The sequence below is a fragment of the Pongo abelii genome, chromosome 13 (assembly GCF_028885655.2).
Source record: "Pongo abelii isolate AG06213 chromosome 13, NHGRI_mPonAbe1-v2.0_pri, whole genome shotgun sequence".
Classification (NCBI taxonomy): Eukaryota; Metazoa; Chordata; class Mammalia; order Primates; family Hominidae; genus Pongo; species Pongo abelii.
In genome coordinates this window covers 62,267,128-62,287,889 of record NC_071998.2, presented here as the reverse complement: position 1 = coordinate 62,287,889, position 20,762 = coordinate 62,267,128, and the positions used below count along the sequence as shown (strand labels likewise).

Sequence of the window (20,762 nt, the reverse complement as noted above, 5' to 3'; positions counted from 1 at the left end):
AAGGAGATACAGTAGGTCATTCTATTTAGGGACTTTTTTTTTTAACATTAGTCTTCCTGTTTTGCTGAGAAAGAATCAGTTATTCATCTTTTTTCTTTGTCATTGAGGAGGAAAACGTTACCAGGAGAAGCAGATTCTTAAATTATTATTTCATACAATTTTAGGAAATTGCTTTTGCTGTAAGTGAAGAAACTGTTGAATACCCTGCCAAAAGGAAAACCTTAGTTTTCACAATGGGCCATCTGTTTAACATTGAGGTGACCCCCCCCTTTTTTTTTTTTTTTTGGAGACAGAGTCTTGTTCTATCACCCAGGCTGGAGTGCAGTGGCGCGATCTTGGCTCACTGCAACCTCTGCTTCCCGGGTTCAAGCCATTCTCCTGCCTCAGACTCCTGAGTAGCTGAGATGACAGGTGTACGCCTCCATGCCTGGCTAATTTTTGTATTAATTATTATTGTTTTTTTAGTAGAGATGGGGTTTTACCATGTTGGCCAGGCTGGTCTCGAACTCCTGACCTCAAGTGATCCTCCTGCCTTGGCCTCCCTAAGTGCTGGGATTACAGGCATTAGCCACTGTTCCCGGCCTGACCTTTCATTTTGTGTATTTATTTCAAGAGGGGCAAGATTCCCTCCTCCCTGGAATAGGGTCCTTCTCTGTGTTTCATAACACATTGAATGATTTGAGTAACTTGCCAGGCTTTTTCCACCTGCCCCCACTTAGGTTCATAGATTTTTATTTGACTGCTTCTCTTTTGCCCCCATATGAAAAAGCTTCTGTTTCGCCCCCATATGAAAAACCTAAGTAATAGTAACAAAACATTTTTGCATTCTTTCTTGACATGTAAGTTTAGTGAATTTCTTTCTTTCGTAGGAGCTTCTTGGGTGCAAAGAGTTGAATCAGTCTTAATGATTTACTAACTCATTCATTTAAAAAATATTAGAAACCCTACTATATGTCAAGTATTCTGCTTGATACTAGATGTCCAGTTGTAAGCAAGCAGATGTGATTGTTACCCTCTGGAATTTCTAATCTAGTTCACGGCACATTATCACCATCAATCTATGAGCATAGGCCCTGCTCTTGTTTTACTTAATTTCTTTTTTTTTTTTCCCTTCAACCTCCATCCCCATTACCCCTTCGGTAAGCATATACTCTGACATACATGCCCTTAGAAATGTATTTGTCCTCAAAGATAATGTTTATGTCTGTTTTGCATGTATGTTAATGGTATTATAGATCTGTTTGTACCTTACTTTTTTCACCTAATACCATTATATTTAATCCTTAGTCATCAGTCATTGCTTCTGATTGTGTTAATTTTCCATTATCTGCATCCAACACATGCTTACTCATTTCCCCAGGTATGGAACCTATATTGCATCTCAGGCCCTGACACAAATAATACTTCAGAAACACTTAAAGGACCTGTGCAAGTATTTCTTTGTAGTATTTACCCAAGAGAGAGATTCTGGGTCATTGGTAAACACAATGGCTTACCAAGCAGTTTACAAAGATTTCCATTTTCCCCATTCTCACCAGCACTTGATAATACTCAGCTTTCTAATTTTTTCTTTTAGTTTTGATGTATTATTTCTTGATTTCTCTGATAGTTGGTGAGGGTGAGCCTTTTTTCATATACTTGTTAGCCATATGAATTGCCTATTCCTATCTTTTGCCCATTGTTGAGTTACCCAGTTTTTTCTTGTTTTTGCTGAAGTTCCCTACATTTTAAATATTCTGACAGTTTGGGATGATGAAATCATCCAAAAAAGGACATTTTTCTTTTCTCTTTCTTTTTTTTTTTTTTTTTTTTTTTTTTGAGACAGAGTCTTGCTCTGTCGCCCAAGCTGGAGTGCAATGACGCAATCTCGACTCACTGCAACCTCTGCCTCCCGGGCTCAAGTGATTCTTCTGCCTCAGCCTCCCGAGTAGCTAGGATTACAGGCACATGCCACCATGCCCAACTAATTTCTGTATTTTTAGTAGAGATGGGGTTTCACCATGTTGGCCAGGTTGGTCCTGAACTCCTGACCTCAGGTGATCCACCCGCCTTGTCCTCCCAAAGTGCTAGGATTACAGGCGTGAGCCACCACGCCTGCCCTGACATTTTTCATTTAAGAGAAATCCTTTATTTGAATGAAGCTAAATCTACCAATGTTTGTCTTTTGTGGATTGTGTAAAAATTAGTTTTGCTCTTTAGGTCTGTGATCTGCCTGGAATTTGCTTTCTGTATTCCATGATGTAGTGATCCAACCACTTTACCCATGTGGTAAGTTTTCCCAGCACAATCTACTAAAGAATCCATCCTTTCCTACTGCTTTGAGAAACCAGCTGTGTCAATCCCTAGTCCCATTCACATAGGGGTTCATTCATAAACTCCATTACTAGATCTATTTGTTTCTGTACCAGCACCACTCTGTCTTTATTACTTGGACTTTGTGCAGTGTGTCTTAATATCTGGGAGGGAAAATTCCTATCTATCCCACAAATATATATATATACACCTTTGCCCTTTATAGACATTTTCTGGTAACTTCTTTATTAATATATAATTGACATACCATAACACTCAAATATTTAAGATACAACTCAATTTTTGTTTGTTTGTTTGTTTGTTTGTTGTGAGATGGAATCTCGCCCTGTCGCCCAGGCCGGAGTGCAGTGGTGCAATCTCAGCTCATGGCAACCTCCATCTCCCAGGTTCAAACGATTCTCCTGCCTCAGCCTCTGAGTAGCTGGGATTACAGGTGTGTGCCATGATGCCTGGCTAATTTTTGCATTTTTAGTAGAGATGGGGTTTCACCATGTTGGTCATGCTGGTCTCGAACTCCTGACCTCGTGTTCCGCCCACATCAGCCTCCCAAAGTGCTGGGATTACTGGTGTGAACCACTGCGCCCGGCAATGTTTTTAATATATATATTTCCAAGTAGCTGGGAATACAGGCACATGCCACCACGCCCTGCTAATTTTTTGTATTTTTAGTAGAGGTGGGGTTTCACCATGTTAGCAGGATGCTCTCGATCTCCTGACCTCATGATCCACCCGCCTCGGCCTTCTGAAGTGCTGGGATTACAGGCTTGAGCCACCGTGCCCAGCTGTCCTTTTAAAAGTGTTGAATTGTAAAGGTTATTTGTATTTTCTCACATTCAGTAGGTTGTCCTTTCAGTATCCTTGTGTCTTTTGAAACATGTAAGTTTTTAATTTTGGAGTCTGATTTATCTATTTTTTTTCTTTGTTACTTGTGCTTTCAGTATCTTTTTCTAAGGAAACATTTTATAACCCAAGGTCACAAAGATTTATGCCTATATTTTCTTCTGAGAACTTCATAGTTTAGATCTTACATTTAGTCTTTGACTCATTTTGAGTTGATTTTTGCACATGGTGTGAAGTAAGAGTAAAATTTCATTCTTTTGCATGTGGATATTATGTTGCCCTAGCACCATTTGTTGAAAACACTTCTTTCACCGTTGAATTGTTTTGGCACTCTTGTCAAAAATCAACTGACCATAAATGTCAGGTTTATTTCTGGATTCTTAGTTCTATTCCTTAGATATATTTGTCTGTCCTTATGCCAATAGCATTCTGTCTTGATTACTGTTGCTTTATTATAAGTTTTGAAATTGGGAAGTGTGAATCCTCCAACTTAGTTTCTCTTTTCAAGATTGATTTGTTTATTCTGGGTTCCTTGAGGTTCTGTATGAATTCTCTGCATTTTGTTTTTCTTGATTATAAGTGGAGGAGTCTTTTTTCTTAGTTTTATTTTTTTATTTTCTATAGACCTTTATACTTTCATATAAATTTTATAATCACTTTTGAGTTCCTCAAATTTCTGCTGGAATTTTGATGGGAATTACCTTGAAATTTTCATTCTGGGAGAGTTGACATTCTCAGTGCTATTAAGTCATTCTTTCCATTTTTTAATGTTCTTATTTAAAATTTTTCTGCATAAAGGTTTTCTGCATTCTATTTTATATTAATTCCTAGATAGTTGTTTTGGTTGTGGGTACGATCTTATTTATAATTTTTTTAACTATTTTTAGTTGTTTAATGCTAGCTAACATTGAACTGTACCAACTTTACCTAAGTTCATGCATTTGCCAAAATTGCTGAGAAGTCTCATTTGTTTTAATACTTTCTAGATTCTTTTGGTTTTCTATCAGGGTAATTATATCATCTACCAAACATATTGTTTTGTCCCTGTATATCTATTAAGAAAACCATGTGATTTTTTTTCTTTAGTTCATTAATGTGAATTACTTTGGTTTAACATTGGAAGATTTGTCATTCTTGTCTTTCAGCTTGATTTTGTATTTTGTATTTATATACACTTTACATGTTGTTTCTTTTTTTTAAGGTTTTTAAGGTTTTTTCATGCATGTTCAAAGTGAAGTGGACTTACAGTTTTATTTACAGTTCTAAGTTTTGGGATAAAGGTTATAATAGCCTCAGAAAGCAATTGTTGAGCAGCATTCATTTTCTGGAATAACTTCACTTAATGAAAGTATTTTCTTTGATTTCCCTTTGAAGTTCTGATGGTTATTTGCATATTCTAGCCTTTGTGCCAATTTTGTCCTTTTATATTACTCAAGAAATGCATGAATTTTGTCTAGGTTATTTATTGACACATGATATTCTTTCGTTTCTAGAAACTATGTCTGTAGCTCAAAGTCCTTTTTCCTTTAGTACATTATTTTGTTTATTTTGCTTATCTCTTTCTTGTGATCAGTCTTGTCTGAGTACCCTTTCCACAAAACAGTAGTTATGAGTTTGGGTTACAGAGTCATTCTGTCATGTATCAGTTCCATTGATCAGATTTGTGACATTAGGCAACTTATATAACTATTCTATGCCTCTGTTTTCTCAATTGCAAAATGGATGTAATAATAGTCCCTAAAGCAGAGGATTGTTGAAAGGATTAGTTAACGTGTGAAAAGTGTTTAGAATAGTGCCTGACACTTTGTAAGTGTTCAGTTAATGCTATTTGTTATTAGTAGTAGTGGAAACCCTTTCTTAAATCAGCTGTTGGTTCTCCATTGCTTTTTGTTCTTTGTTTTGTTGATATCTGCTCTTAATTTTCTTTTTCTTGTTTTCTTTTTGTTTACTCTCTCCTTAAGTTGGACACTAATATTTAAAGCTAGACTTTTGTAATGGATAATTATGACTCCTTTAGATGTGCCCTACACTATCATTTTTCTGATGATTATGTCTGACTTATTAAGAGTCATGCTTATATTCATGCTTTTCTTCTATGTCTTAAGCTTATCAGTATCAGTAGCATCCTCAACAAGTCAGGTACCCTAGCACATTTTTACCTCTTAAATAGTCTCTCTTTTGTCAATCCTCTTCATATTCATATTCACCAGTTTTTGTTCTGGATTTTTAGGGATATACTTTGTTGTCTTCACCCTCCTTGCGTCCATTGCTCACTTGTACAAAAAACATTGTATTAACTATTCTCCTTTATTTCTCATATCTCAGATATCTCATAGAAGTCCCTTGGGGTTTGGGGGGTTTTTGTTTGTTTTGTTGTTATTGTTGAGACAGGGTCTCACTCTGTAGCCCAGGCTGGAGTATAGTGGCTCAATCACAGCTCACTGTAGCCTTGACCTCCCATGCTCAAGCAGTCCTCCCACTCCAGCCACCCCAGTAGCTGAGATTACTGGCACACACTACCATGCCCAGCTAATTTTTGTATTTTTTATAGAGATGGAGTTTTGCCATGTTGCTCAGGCTGGTTTTGAATTCCTGGGCTCAAGCAATCCTCCTACCTCGGCCTCCCAAAGTGTTGGGATTACAGGTGTGAGCCACTGTGCCTGGCCTTCCCTTGGATTTATCTCCTTCCCTCCTTGCTGGAGTTTTTCAAAGAGAGGCTTGATTTGGTTAAGTCTTACAAGTTTGTGTGGTCCTGCAGATCTCTCTCTCTCTTTTTTTTTTTTTGATAGAGACAATGTTTTCCTATGTTGCTTAAGTGGTCCTCCCATCTTGGCCTCCCAAAGTGCTGGGATTACAGGAGTGAGCCACCACACCCAGCCCAGATACCTTTATCCTTATATTAAAACTGTATTTTTGTTCTATGTACAATTCTAGGTTAAAAGTTTGATTTCATCTTTAGCTTAAAATTATCTCTCCATTGTCTTTTGGCTTCCAGTGTTTATATTAGAAAGTCATATGTTCATCTGATCTTGTTCATTTGTAAGTAGTTTGTTGTTTTTTGGTACACTTTGAGGCATTTCAATCTGACTTTTTTTCCCCCTTTAATTCTGAGAAATTCTTAGATAGTCTTATCTTTATTTTCTCCTGGAACTTCTATAGTATGGATAGTGATATTTCTACTTCTTCTATTTCTATCAAATTTTGTTGTTTTCTCTTAATTCCCACAAAAAAATTCCATATTTGCAAATTACTCAACCTGATCTTTTAGCTCACTGATGTGTTTTTCAACTGTTACTGCTCAAGCAATCCACTGCACCTGGCATGAGTTTTATAAGAACAAGTTGGACTTGAAATTATTTAAGTTTAACAAGCTATTTCAGTGATTTTTTTTTTTTTTTTTTTTACAGAATAAAATGTTTTTCTTCAGTAACTTGCTCACACTATACTAAAACGTAGATTTATTTGTTTTGTTTATAGTTTTTGTGAAATTTTTCAGACTTAACGTATTCAATTAACTTTTGGAAGTAGGTCTGTGTTGCTGCCCTATACCAGGCCTCTTATTAGGAAAGTGATCATTTGCAAGTTGTTGTCATTAAATAAGCCCCAGTTATCTGGTTTTTGGGCAGTGGAAGAGGGGAATCATTCTGTCAGCATTAAGGAAGTGAAGTTGTCATTAAACTAGGCCCTGGCACTGCAGTTTTTCTCCTTTCTGCTTCTCTCCTTTGGTGTTCATCCCCAGAAACTTCTTCACAGCATTATATATGTTCAACCAGCCAGGTTTATTTCAAAAGTAGTTTATTATAGTGTATGAAAGTTTTTCTGCTGGGTGCGGTGGCTCATGCCTGTAATCCCAGCAGTTTGGGAGGACAAGGCAGGCAGATCACTTGAGGTCAGGAGTTCGAGACTAGCCTGGCCAACATCATGAAACCCCATCTCTACTAAAAATACAAAAATTAGCTGGGCATGGTGGTGTGTGCCTGTAATCCCAGCTACTGGGGAGGCTGAGGCAGGAGAATCGCTTGAACGTGGGAGGCAGAGGTTGCAGTGAGCCAAAATCGCACCACTGCACTCCAGCCTGGGCGATAGAGTGAGACTTCGTCTCGAAAAACAGCAACAAAAGGTTTTCTGGCTAAGAGATAAATTATAGGACTATAGTCTAGATACGTACCATTTACTTATTAAGCTTTTTAAAAGGCTATTGTGGCTCAGCAGTCAATGGTATATGAGGTAATTGGGATTGACAAATAACCATAGACAGATGTGAAACAGACAGCACTGATATTATACCTTGTGCCTCATCATCTTTCTGCAGGTCATTTCCTCCTCTGGAACAGACCCTTTGAGTCCCTTCCCTTCCATCTTCTTCAACAGACACTTTATCCTCCTGACCAGGATAGTAAATTTGTAGCCAGAGTCTATAGTAAACATCACTAATTTATCACATCTTTTGCTGGCTAAGCCCTGTGTATGCCTTAGAATCATTCTCAGCACAACACTTCAGGAAGCCCTCAGTTAAAGTTAGCAGATGACACTTAGTTGTTATTTCTGTCCTATTTCTTGTTCCAACCAGAGTAAGCCATTAACTTATTCAGGCTGTATTTTGAAGCCTAAAAAGGAATAAAGGTAGAAAGCAATTAAAGCATTTCCTAATATCCAAGATGTTTTTCTGCCCTTCCCTCACCTTTTGAAGTCTTTTATGTTATACCTATCCTTGTTTCTCTCTTCTTGTGCTTTTTTCTGCTGCTTCTTATAAACACATTTATATTGAGCATTATAGGATATATTTGATTCTGTATTGAATGAAAAGGGCATTTTTTCCCCCAGATATTCTCAACCATTTAGTCACTCTGTTGAGTTGTTTTCTTCTCATTTTTGGTATAATAAGGTACTTTTTTTCCCCTATTCTTATATTTAGGTTTTTTTTTTTTTTTTTTTTTTTTTTTTTTAGAGAAAATTGGATGCCACCAAACCTGTAAGGTGTTGGTTTTAAATGCCTTTTCTCTGGAACTAAGCAATGGCCTAATTCTGCTAAAAAGAGACAGGAATTTGAAAAAGGACAAGATAGAAGGAAATACTGATAGAACAAACAAGTATTATTTTATTTTTGTCCCTAAGTTAAAGTGTGACAACGATATGGCCATCACTCACCATATGTTGTATGATGGGCCTTCACTACACCAACATTTGATATTCACAACCAGGTCCTTCAGTGTAGGTACTGGCCTTGTTTACTTATGAAGAAAATGAGAGTCAAAGAGATAGTTTGCCCAAGGATATATAGCTGGTAAACGGTAAGTGGTAGAGTTAGGATTTTACCCCAGCTTCCTAACTTTAAACCTTGTATTCTTTGTCTTCCAAACATTTAGAAAAGTTTACCTTTAGTAGGTTTTACCTTTTTTCCACAATAAACTTTATATTATAGCCTTTTTAGTTTGGGCAGTAATTACATACATACCTACATGCATGCATACATACATACATACACTTTAATGTTCTATAGGTTATTTGGGCCACTGGCACTGTGACCAAAGTGATAGTCTTCTGAGCGTGTTCTGAATCTGTGAGGCAGTGTAACCCAGTAACATAGTGTAGTGACAGCCTGGAGTCAAATCCTGGCTCCACCACTGCCTCATCTTGTGCAAGTTTCCTTTCTCACAACAACTTACACAGTTGTTCTGAGAATTAAACCAAGTAATACACATAGAGCACTTGGCACAATGCCTGACAAATAGCTTCATAAATGCTATTATTATGTATTCACTTTATGCTAAATTCCTAGCTTCTCTATGAGGTTCTAAGAACTTTTGCTGAGTTACATAGAAATTACAGACTACACTAAAGATATTTCATACCTTCAGGTTATTTGTAAAGAAATGGCAAATATTACCTTTATCATTTTTGACATTTTTGTTAAATGAGATAATAATCACTGCTATTTGAAACCTGTCATATAGGATTTGAGTCTGTCTGCTGGTCAGGAATATTTGCCTCACCCCAGGATTTAAAGTACTTCTAGAAAGAAGCCAAAGGCCAGGCGCGGTGGCTTACTCCTATAATCCCAGCACTTTGGAAGGCCGAGGTGGGTGAATCACCTGAGGTCAGGAGTTCGAGACTAATCTGATCAACATGGAGAAACCCCATCTCTACTAAAAATACAAAATTAACGGGGTGTGGTGGCGCATGCCTGTAATCCCAGCTACTCGGGAGGCTGAGGCAGGAGAATCACTTGAACCCGGGAGGCAGAGGTTGTGGTGAGCTGAGATTGCGCCATTGCACTCCAGCCTGGGCAACAAGATTGAAACTCCATCTCAAAAAAAAAAAGAAGCCAAAAATCTGTTTGGAATCATACCTGAAATAGTAATAGTCATTAACCACCAATAAAATTTACCCATGTCTGTGTTTTAACTTTTTATTGTATGAGTCTACATTCAGTTAGTAAAATATTTGCTATCTCCTTTTCTTTTTCAGAGCATGAATAATCTTTCATTTAGTGAGCTATGTTGCCTCTTCTGCTGTCCACCTTGTCCAGGGAAGATTGCTTCAAAATTAGCGTTTTTGCCACCTGATCCAACTTACACACTGATGTGTGATGAAAGCGGAAGCCGTTGGACTTTACATCTGTCTGAACGAGCAGACTGGCAGTATTCTTCTAGAGAAAAAGATGCTATTGAGTGTTTCATGACTAGAACCAGTAAAGGCAACAGAATTGCTTGTATGTTTGTACGTTGCTCACCCAATGCGAAATACACTTTACTCTTCTCACATGGAAATGCTGTTGATCTTGGTCAAATGAGCAGCTTTTACATAGGACTAGGATCACGGATTAATTGTAATATATTTTCATATGATTATTCTGGATATGGTGCCAGTTCCGGGAAACCCACAGAGAAGAACCTCTATGCAGACATTGAAGCTGCTTGGCTTGCTCTTAGGACAAGGTAAATTGTGGTTGGAAATTATTTTTTGTACTCGTGGTGGTTAGCTAAAAATATCTTGTGTAAGAATAGAATAAAAGCTGTTTTTATTATACATAACTGCTATATAGAGGTTATATTTACTATTATATACCTATGAATAATTAATATTTTAGACAGCAATTTTAAATTTCACATAATAGCGAAACAAAGTTTTTAAAGACAGTTTCAGGTTTGTTTGTCTACATTAATACACGTATATATGTATGATTTTTTTTTTAACTTAAATCCTTAGCTGGAAGTCCATGGTGCATGCTATAGTCCTAGTTACTTAGGAGACAAAGTCAGGGGAATCACTTGAGGCCAGGAGTTTGAGGCTGCAGTGAGCTATGATCATGCCACTGCACTCCAGCCTGAATGACAGCGTCAGGCCTCGTCTCTTAAAAAAGTTAAAAAATAATAATAATAATAATTAAATCCAGTGACAAATGTTTGGTTTTGTAAGCTTTCTTATTGGAATGTGATATAAAAAATGTTTATTCAAAGCTGCAAGCTTTCAAGGAAATGAGAGAAAATACTGACATAGCTAATTATTTACTTGATCTGTCATTAACAGTATGAGGCTGGATTGCTTTCTGTTAAAATCTTAAGCCAAGATTTGCATTATTTTATGTGATTACTTCTTGGGAAGTACAACTTAAAGATACCTTATTGGAATTATTTTTCAAGTATTCATTCTATAAAACTGAGATTTTACTTTATATTCTGTATTCCTAAAATTGGGAGAGATGATATCAAGTTTAAAAAAAATGTTTAGGCTGGCTGCGGTGGCTCACGCCTGTAGTCCTAGCACTTTGGGAGGCTGAGGCAGGTGAATCACAAGGTCAGGAGTTCGAGACCAGCCTGGCCAACATGGTGAAACCCCATCTCTACTAAAAATACAAAAAAAGAAATGTCTGGGCGCAATGGCTCATGCCTGTAATCCCAGCACTTTGGGAGGCTAAGGCAGGTAGATCACGAGGTCAGGTGTTCGAGACCAGCCTGGCCAAGATGGTGAAACCCCGTCTCTACTAAAAATACAAAAATTAGCCGGGCGCAGTGGCAGGTGCCTGTAATCCCAGCTATTCAGGAAGCTGAAGCAGGAGAATCACTTGTACCTGGGAGGCGGAGGTTGCCGTGAGCTGAGATCATACCACTGCACTCAAGCCCAGGTGACAGAGTAAGACTCTGTTAAAAAAAAAAAAAAGTTTTAATGTTATGATAAATTGTTTAATAAAATTTTCTTACTATGTCAGTTATTCTTTGATTATAGCAGCATACATTTTGGGGAACTAGAAATTGCATTAATCTTTTCTAGTCACCAAGATACCTAAACATTTTTCTTGAAAAAAAAATCACAATTTGGTAGACTTCAGTGTATTATTAGTCAGGTTAGTGTACAATAAACAGATGCCTTAATATAGGCTATTCTTTATATTATATGAAAATAAAATATCTGACTTCCAGGATGTTTTAGACTGAAGCTGTAGGATATAAAGAAAACTTACTGTTTCTAATTTAATGTTTAAATATTAAAGATTTCATTTAGTCAGGAAAAATTTCCTCAATTTTAATAATAAAGTAGTTAATATTATTAAAGATATTAAAAATATCTTTAAACTATTTTTCCCTCCAAAGAAATGTAATAAAGTTATGCTCTCATAGCAAAGTTATACATAAAAGGGATTCTTAAAATCAATTGAAATTATATAAAAACATAAATATGGGGAATAAGGAAAAAAAGATGGCAAGTAGTAGGTAAAGAGTTGATGGGGGATGGTAAAGTTATTGTTTAATTGATAAATTAAAAACTGCTTTAAATAAAAATCTTTTTTACATATATTGATATCAGTTCCATCAAGCCTTAAAACAAACAGAAACTGAGTGCCCACTTTTTAGAGTCAGCCAGTTGAATAACATATAACAACTATAAGAAAGTATTATAATTAAAAAAATAGCTTTATTGAGTGATAAAGTTCGCACTTTTAAAGTTTAACTTCAGTGGAATAATGAAGTTTTAAAGGGTGCTAAGTTAAAACTGATAGCCAGCCTTCATTATTAGTGCTTCCCAGTAACACAAAAGGGTTACTTTATTCAAACAAAACATGTTAGTATTCAGTTCAGTGTTCTGTGTCTATGTAAAAAAATCCCATTTTTTAAGTGGTCAACTTTACTGTTTTTTTTCTTTTCTTTTTTTTTTTTTAATCTTGGCATTTATCAATTTGAAGAAAACTTTCAAAACTGATTTTTAGCCTTGATTAATTTTTTTAACATATTTGATAGCCAGTGTTAATGAGGAATGGGCAGATTTCATCAATAATCCCACATACTATTTTAGCACTTATATTTTAGAATTTTAGACCTCTGTTTTCTTTCATGTTGAAACCAAAATATAGTTGGAGGAGTTTCATAAGTGTAGGTACTTTAGGAAATATTACTTCTCTGAGCCTGTGTTTCCTCATCTGTTTAATGAAGAGATTGAATTAAATGATCCCCAAGGTCTTTTCCAGTTCTGGAATTCTGTCATCTAATGAAATGTATGTAATTAGAATACATGCCTTTTATTTTATTTGCCTGATTAAAAGTTAGGACTTAAGTAACCAGGAGAGAGAAAATAAATAATGAACTTAAATAATTATTATTTGAATGATGTCCTTTTTGGGAAAATTGGATATCCATAATAACTCCAATTTCTGACCTTCTGATGGACCAAAAGAAACTCGGGGCCTGGCATTCACTATGCACCTTTCCCACAAAGTCCTTGAGTTCCTCATCTCTGTGCTTCAGAGGTAAAAAACACTGAACTGGGAGTCAGTATACCTGGGTTCTAATTATAGAGCTGTCACCTATTGGTGACTTTGAAGATCTGCTCATTAGGCAGCTGAACTCTAGATTAGATGGTCTCTAAACTCCTTTCTAGCTCATACTGTTAGGCAGTTGTTACTCTTGTGAGTCCCCTCATGCTTAATTTGTCAGCTACCTCTGCGACTCTATCCTTGAGCATTGTCATTGCTAGCTGCAGCCCAAATTTCATGATTGCCACCAACAATGCTGATATTCAGCTGACAGCAACAATGCAGCCTCAAGAACTGTGGTTATGCTGCAAATGTTCATTCTCCTAATTTCTTCATTCATATGAAATATGTGCAACTAGGTCTGTTGTAAAGAAAAAAGCTTTTCTGAGTTTGCTAATATTTAGAGTCAATTTGAAGTAGACAGAGCCCCACTTTCTGTGTCCTATCCAAATGCTTGTGTAGTACTGACTTGAAGAAACTATATGGGGAGAGCTGTGTTACTACCTGTATAGTTCAAATAGTATTATGCCCCTGGAAGAGAACACACGGACAGTTTCCCTCTCTCTTTCCTGGTGAATATCCAGATTCTTAGAAAAATATTTTACCTTGGCAAAAGATTTCCAAAAGAAGCTGTTATGTTCTTAGCTGCCAGAGTGACTGCTGTCTGCCTTCTAAGTGGTAAGGTGTATTTAATGTCACTATAACCTTTAACCCCACATTCATTAGCTCAGGTAGCACTGCACTTGCAGTAGTTTACATTTGGGATGATTATACTGTAGACAAGTAGCAAGCAGTTCCTTGAACATACTCGGTACCCAATAAATATTTATTGAGTCAATGAGTTTTCATCTATTTAAACCTGTGGCCATTTTAAAGGGATTAAAATTGTACCTTGTGATTTTAGCATAAAGTCTATTCATAAATAATTGGACCATGTGGTGTTTGGAATTCTTTTTTATCTTTTCAACCATTAGTCCATTTCTACAACTAAGCAAAGATAAATTTTAAGAAAAATCATAAAATCATAATTTACCCTTTACTAAAACCATACATATAGTTTATTCATTTCATACCATAACTATATGTAACAGTTCATCAATATGACCAATTTTGGAAATTAAAATGAGCCACTCTTGATGTGTGGAGAAATAAATAACTTTTGTTACATTGAAAGGAAAATAAATATGACCTATCCATTCAACATCAGTTCATTAAAATATTAGTGATATGCCCCAAGCTTAGTCAACAGTATGCTAGGTTGAAATATTATAGTGTAATAAATTATTTAATAAATTTATTTCTTAAGATTGAAACCTTAAAATACTTCAGCAATTATTCTTCCAAAAGATGAATTAGAAACACATGAAGTAAACTGATGATACAGACTTTATTGTAACGTTAAAACTAACAGTAATAGCTAAGAAACTTAAGTTTAAAAAATGGATTAGTTGACATTGTCTTATTCTAAGATCAAATCCTTTGGAATGATGGAACATTTCATACCACTCCAACTTTTTTGGTTTTTGTTTTTAACGCCTGAACTTTGTAGATACGGCATTCGCCCTGAAAATGTGATTATATATGGCCAAAGTATAGGGACAGTACCGTCTGTGGATCTTGCTGCTCGATATGAGAGTGCTGCTGTTATTCTTCATTCTCCTCTGACCTCGGGAATGCGAGTTGCCTTTCCTGATACCAAGAAGACCTACTGTTTTGATGCATTCCCAAAGTAAGTAGCAATATTCAAAATAGTTAAATTCCAAGAAACTTGGGAATTTTTTCATCATTTAAAGTATTCGTGACACAGTTCACTCAACCATAAACTTCATTTTATATATATTAGCACATAGAAATTATGAAAAATTAATTTGTAAATAAGGTATTAGCAGGTGACCAGTCAGAAGGCTGAAATGTTTGAGGAGTAGTAATCCAGATGAAAATTGCTGAGGGCCTTACACCTCAGGTGGTGGCACTAGTATTGGAGACAAGGGAATGAATTTGAAAGATAAATTTGACAGAACTGAGTATCAGACTGGATGTAGGATGCTAAAGAGAAAAACTTGAACATGACTACCGTGTTTCTGCCCTGAGGTGCTAATGGATAGTGCCATCCAGTGAGACACTTGATGTTAGAGAAGAACAGGTAGAGGTTAAAACGAGTAAATACCTGATTAATGATATCTAATTTACAAAAGAAGTGAATTGAAAAAAAGTTGAATCTTAAATTAACTAGATTAGTAAGTATTGCTGCCACAAAACCTGCAAACATACTTAGATGTATTTGAAAGGAAAGTAGCTACTTTTCCTTCATGCTTCTCAAGACAGGCGGTAGTTCCCACCTACTCTTCATAGTTGGAAAAAATTAATGGCCTATTTTTCTCAAGGAGAAGACAAGAAATAAGTTGGCAAATTTTAGTTTTCTTTCCTTTCTCCAATTGGCAGCAATACAAAGGATTTTTTTGTGAATGGCCGATAGGCCAAAGGCAAAGTCATCACATGGTTCAAGAATTATTTTAAAAACACATTATTTTCATCATTAGCCAGTAATGGACCACTTTAGTAGGGAAAGTATGTGAACACATGATCTTATCACAGGTGCAAGCTGTGGGCATGTTTCGGTTTTTATTTTGTTTTGGGTTTGTTTTTGTTTCAGGTAATATGGGTATAGGCATTATACTGCCTCTGTCTAGCTGAATGGTAAAAATGATAGGGATGTATCTGAGTATCCCCATATCAGTGTTGTTGTCAACTTGTCTCCATCTAGCTCCCTCTTTCATTTCTGGTGCACCAACAGAGAGCAACACTAAAAATAAACTGTTTGGCCAGGTGCAGTGGTTCACGCCTGTAGTCCCAGCACTTTTGGAGGCCGTGGCGGGTGGATCACTTGAGGCCAAGAGTTCGAGACCAGCCTGGCCAACATGGTGAAACCCCTTCTCCCCTAAAATTACAAAAATTAGCCAGGCGTGGTGATGCGTGCCTGTAATCCCAGCTACTCGAGAGGCTGAGGCATGAGAATCCCTTGAACCTGGGAGACAGAGATGGCAGTGAGCCAAGATGGTGCCACTGCACTCCAGCCTGGGCAACAGAGCGAGACCCTGTCTCAAAAAATGAAAATAAACTGTTTGAAAAAGATAATGTACTTCTTTTTATTTTTTATTCAAGTTTTAATTCCTCTACTGCTGAACATCTTTCTGACAGCAGATAGTAAACCCAAGTATTCTTACCAAATGCAGCCTTAGATTATTTCATTGATGGTTTTTTCATTGTCAAAATTCCATTTTCATTTTATGTTTATTATAATATCTTTCTCTAAAGATTCTTAAAAAGAATTGTCTGTGTAGTTTCTGTGTCCTCCAAGTTGCCTTTTAAAAAAGTGTTTGTTTTGATTCCTACGTTATTTGAAGTGTTCTCCTCTCATGTCTGATAATTCTTGGTTGCCTGCTTATATGTAAGTAAAGGAGCTGATCAACTTTTTACTTTTACGTATAAGCAGACAATCGAGATTTAGCAGATCAGATCAACTAAAGGGCTGGTCTGATAATCTCCAAAGAAGTCTCTTTCTTTTTTTTTTTTTTTTTTTTCTGAGACAGAGTCTCGCTGCGACCCCCAGGCTGGAGTACAATGGTGCGATCTTAGCTCACTGCAACCTCTGCCTCCAGGGTTCAAGTGGTTCTCCTGTCTCAGCCTCACGAGTAGCTGGGATTACAGGCACGTGCCATCATGCCCGGTTAATTTTTTTTTTTTTTGTATTTTTAGTAGAGACAGGGTTTCACCATGTTGATCAGGCTGGTCTCGAACTCCTGACCTCAGGTGATCCACCCGCTACAGCCTCTCAAAGTGCCGAGATTACAGGCATGAGCCACCGCGCCCGGCCCAAAGAAGACTCTTTCTAAAAGTCCTTCCTGGAGGACAGTGGCCTGACTACCAGCATTCTGGGAGCCACATAGGGAAAATGGGTTCATAGTAGCTAGTATGTAAATGTATATGTTTCCGTTGTCTCTATGATACCTCTGTTCTAAACTCTGGCAGTCTTCTAGTTCACAGACATTCCAGTCTTGGGGGCAGGCAGTTTCCAGGTATATGAACAGGCAAAAGGAACTGGGAAGGGGAGGCTAACTTTCTTACACAGACTTTGCAAAAATCCTATATATTTCAATCACTCCCTTCATCACCATGGTAATTCCTTAGCTTTCTGGGGTATTCTGTTGTATAAATTGGTTTCGTTCATCACTTTACCGTCTATCTGCCTAAAATTGTGTTTTCTTCTATCCTTTTAATAAATTGTTTCACACATTAGTCTTTTTTCCAGCTCCAACATTTTATTATATTTTAGTACATTCTCCTTGTTTTTGTATCTTTATCCTCAAACAAGAACAAAAACATAAAACATTTTGCTGTCATTTTAGTAGGAGACTAGGAGAAAGAATATAATGAGTGCAGAAAGTGAAATTAGCGCATACTTGAAATGGTTCTTAAGTTTTCTCTTCTGGACACCTAAGTTTCTCTGTGCCAAAAGTCAGCATTGTAGAAAGGTACAGTAGAGTGACAAGAGCATTGAGTGATTCCAGCAAAACCATCAAAACAAGTGCATGAAAATAACTTCCTCAGATAATCTTAAGGTAGGGAGTATGTAAAAGGCAATTTTTGAATCTTACTGGAAATTCAAGAGACATTCTTACCTTCTGAACTGATTCATACAATTCTCATATTTGAATTATCTGTCTGATATAGCACAAGAATATGTTCCTTTACATAGTTAATTTATTGCATTCTTCCCCCTTCCTTTTTCCCTGCAGCATTGACAAAATCTCTAAGATAACCTCTCCAGTATTAATAATTCATGGGACTGAAGATGAAGTCATTGACTTTTCACATGGCCTCGCATTGTTTGAACGTTGCCAAAGACCTGTGGAGCCTCTCTGGGTTGAAGGAGCAGGTCACAATGATGTGGAACTTTATGGACAGTATCTTGAAAGGTTGAAACAGTTTGTGTCACAGGAACTGGTAAATTTGTAAAATATTCTGTAAATTTGCTACTGGGTTTTCCTTTCTTGCTGAACTGCACTCTTTGGTAAATAACATAAAACCTGAAGGTTTTGTTTGCAAATCATGTCAGTTGCCTTCATAAATGTACAGGTAATGATTTGTTAACAGACTTAATGAAGGTTTTAATTACCAGAACTAAAAACTGGAAATAACAGTACCATGCAGTCAGGCTGTGTAATTTATATTTTTTCTGTGAATTTTTTTTTAACATCAAGATGAGTACTGTATGAGATTTTAATTCTATAAAATCAAATGCTGTAAAAGTATTGCCAAATGCTTTTGCATACTAGAAACAAATTTATAAATATTTTTAAAACATCTCAATATACTAAATCTTATCCTGGAATACAACTGTAGTATTTTGAAAAAAGCTATGTATCTAAAGCAATTTAAGTACTCAGAATGAACTGTAAAAGAGATTTAAAACCATGCAAGTTCACTAGAATTAACCTAAACCCTGTTGTACAGGGATAGAGGTTTAAAGTTATTTTATTGTAAAATACATTGAATTTTCTGTATACTCTGATTACATACATTTATCCTTTAAAAAAGATGTAAATCGTAATTTTTATGCCATCTATTAATTTACCAATGAGTTACCTTGTAAATGAGAAGTCATGATAGCACTGAATTTTAACTAGTTTTGACTTCTAAGTTTGGTACTGTGAGGCAACTACTTAAAATTTTCATGCTGGTTATTTAAAAGGCATTTAGAGATTTCAAGAATGATTTTGTATGCGATGTTTTAAATTTTGACTGATCTCATAGTCTTCATAGAATTGCAGTAGTCTTCATTGTATGAAATCCTGAAAGTCCATGAGTTAATCTTAAAGACCACTAACAGACTGGCTATCAGATCCCTTTTCACTTTGGCTATTTTTTTCATTTTTTGAGCTGGAGTCTTGCTCTGTCACTGAGGCTGGAGTGCAGTGGCGCGATCTCGGCTCACTGCAACCTCTGCCTCCCAGGATCAAGTGATTCTCCTGCCTCCGCCTCCTGAGTAGCTGGTATTACAGATGCCTGCCACCACGCCTGGCTAATTTTTGTATTTTTAGTAGAGACAGAGTTTTGCCATGTTGATCAGGCTGGTCTTGAACTCCTGACCTCATGATCTGCTCTCCTCGGCCTCCCAAAGTGTCGGAATTACAGGCATGAGCCACCGCGCCTGGCCCACTTTAGCTATTTTTAAAAATAGGACCTATTGTTTTGGATTACTATCTGAGAATTTCATGGATTCACTCCTGGGTATAGGAGATAAGAATACATTTGATTCATAACTTTTATATTAACCAATATAGTAAAAAAATAAAGCTCACACATGCAAAAACTAAGTTGCCTTTCCTTGAATGAACCCTGTCTGAATAAAACAATGAAAGAAAAATAAAAATAAAATTAATGGTATGTAGTCTAATTTGTAAATGAATGAATATGGAAATAATACACACTGTGGATATATTTTAAGGCCTTATGTAGTTTTAATTGTTCTGCTTGTTCCGTGGTTATGTTTAAGACTATAGTATATGACTCTCTTTAAACTATATCAAGTATTGTGAATGCTTTGGTTCAGATGTGTCAAATTAACAGTAAAACAACAAATATACCACTGACCTGTGCTTGCCTTTTTCCATGCTCCCCACCCCCACACTAGAAAGAGTGAAAAAAAATTACCCTTTGTTTTTATAGGACATAGTTTGAAAATTTTTAAAATTATATCATCACTTTTTTTGGAGAGGTCTTTCTTTCTCAAGATTGTCTTGTAACCTATACAGTTTCTTCTTTGTACAGCATACAACTCAGGGCTTAGCTAAATGTTTTCTTTGATCACCTGGGGAAATCTAAATGTTGATCCTATTCATTCAGTGTTCGTTCATTCAACAGACAGTTACTGAATGTATAAATCATGCAAAAACCTGTGCTAGGTAAAGACAGACTGTGTCCTCATAGATTTCATGGTATAGCTAAGGAGGCAGGCACTTCATTGCACAAATATTACTATTTTGATAAGGGCTGAAGGAGATTTGTAAGGTATTGTAACAGGTAAAAGGTACTTTTGGGAGGGGAACCTGGGGAGCAGGGCAAGGAAGAGTCCCTCAGAGAAGTGGTATTTCAGCTAAGTTTTGAAGGATAACTAAGAATTGGGTAGACCTGGGTGACCCAGGGGAAGCATTCCTAGCTGAGGGGAATGAATAATATATGGAAGCCTAGAGGAAGGAAGGTGCGGTTAAATATGAAGACTGGGCCAGGTGCGGTGGCTCATGTCTGTAATCCCAGCACTTTGGGAGGCTGAGGCAGGTGGATCACGAGGTCAGGAGATCGAGACCATCCTGGCTAACATGGTGAAACCCTGTCTATACTAAAAACACAAAAAGCTGGGTGTGGTGGCACGTGCCTGTAGTCCCAGCTACTTGGGAGGCTGAGGCAGGAGAATCACTTGAACCCGGGAAGTGGAGGTTGCAGTGAGCCGAGATCGCACCACTGCACTCCAGCCTGGGTGACAGAGCGAGACTCTGTCTCAAAAAAAAAAAAAACAAAGTTTGGCCTGTGCATGAGGCTGCTAATTAGGAACACAATTACAGATGGCATCATGAACCCTAGTCTTTATCCTAGAAACAAATAGGCCATTGATAGAAAAAGGAAACAGCACCTGTCAAGAGTATAGATGAAAAAATCTGGAGATTTTCGCTTGCTGGAAATAACATATAAGTCAGTTGTGTAGAAACTGATCTAATTTTAGAGTGGTGAAAAATACATCATGGGAAAATGATACACAAAGTGCTGTTCAAACCACATTTACATTACTAATGTTATTCCAGGA

The 20,762-nt window shown here is 36.7% G+C and overlaps 1 protein-coding gene across 6 annotated transcripts in view; it reads left to right on the top strand.

Annotated features, from left to right (window-relative positions):
* Positions 1-19,554, top strand: part of ABHD17B (abhydrolase domain containing 17B, depalmitoylase) — a 45,249-nt gene extending 25,695 nt beyond the window's left edge. For 3 of the 6 annotated variants that reach the window (XM_024252576.3, XM_054520042.2, XM_024252578.3), the window contains 3 exons: positions 9,622-10,091; positions 14,451-14,630; positions 17,698-19,554. In XM_024252576.3, the coding sequence (XP_024108344.2) occupies positions 9,625-10,091; positions 14,451-14,630; positions 17,698-17,917 (867 nt within the window). In that variant the 5' untranslated portion in view covers positions 9,622-9,624 and the 3' untranslated portion in view covers positions 17,918-19,554. Of the gene's footprint in view, positions 1-2,199; positions 2,269-9,107; positions 9,233-9,621; positions 10,092-14,450; positions 14,631-17,697 lie in introns of all 6 variants that reach the window. The other 3 variants (XM_063714244.1, XM_054520043.2, XM_024252577.3) reach the window with 3 other exon arrangements.
* Positions 19,555-20,762: the final 1,208 nt, after the last annotated feature.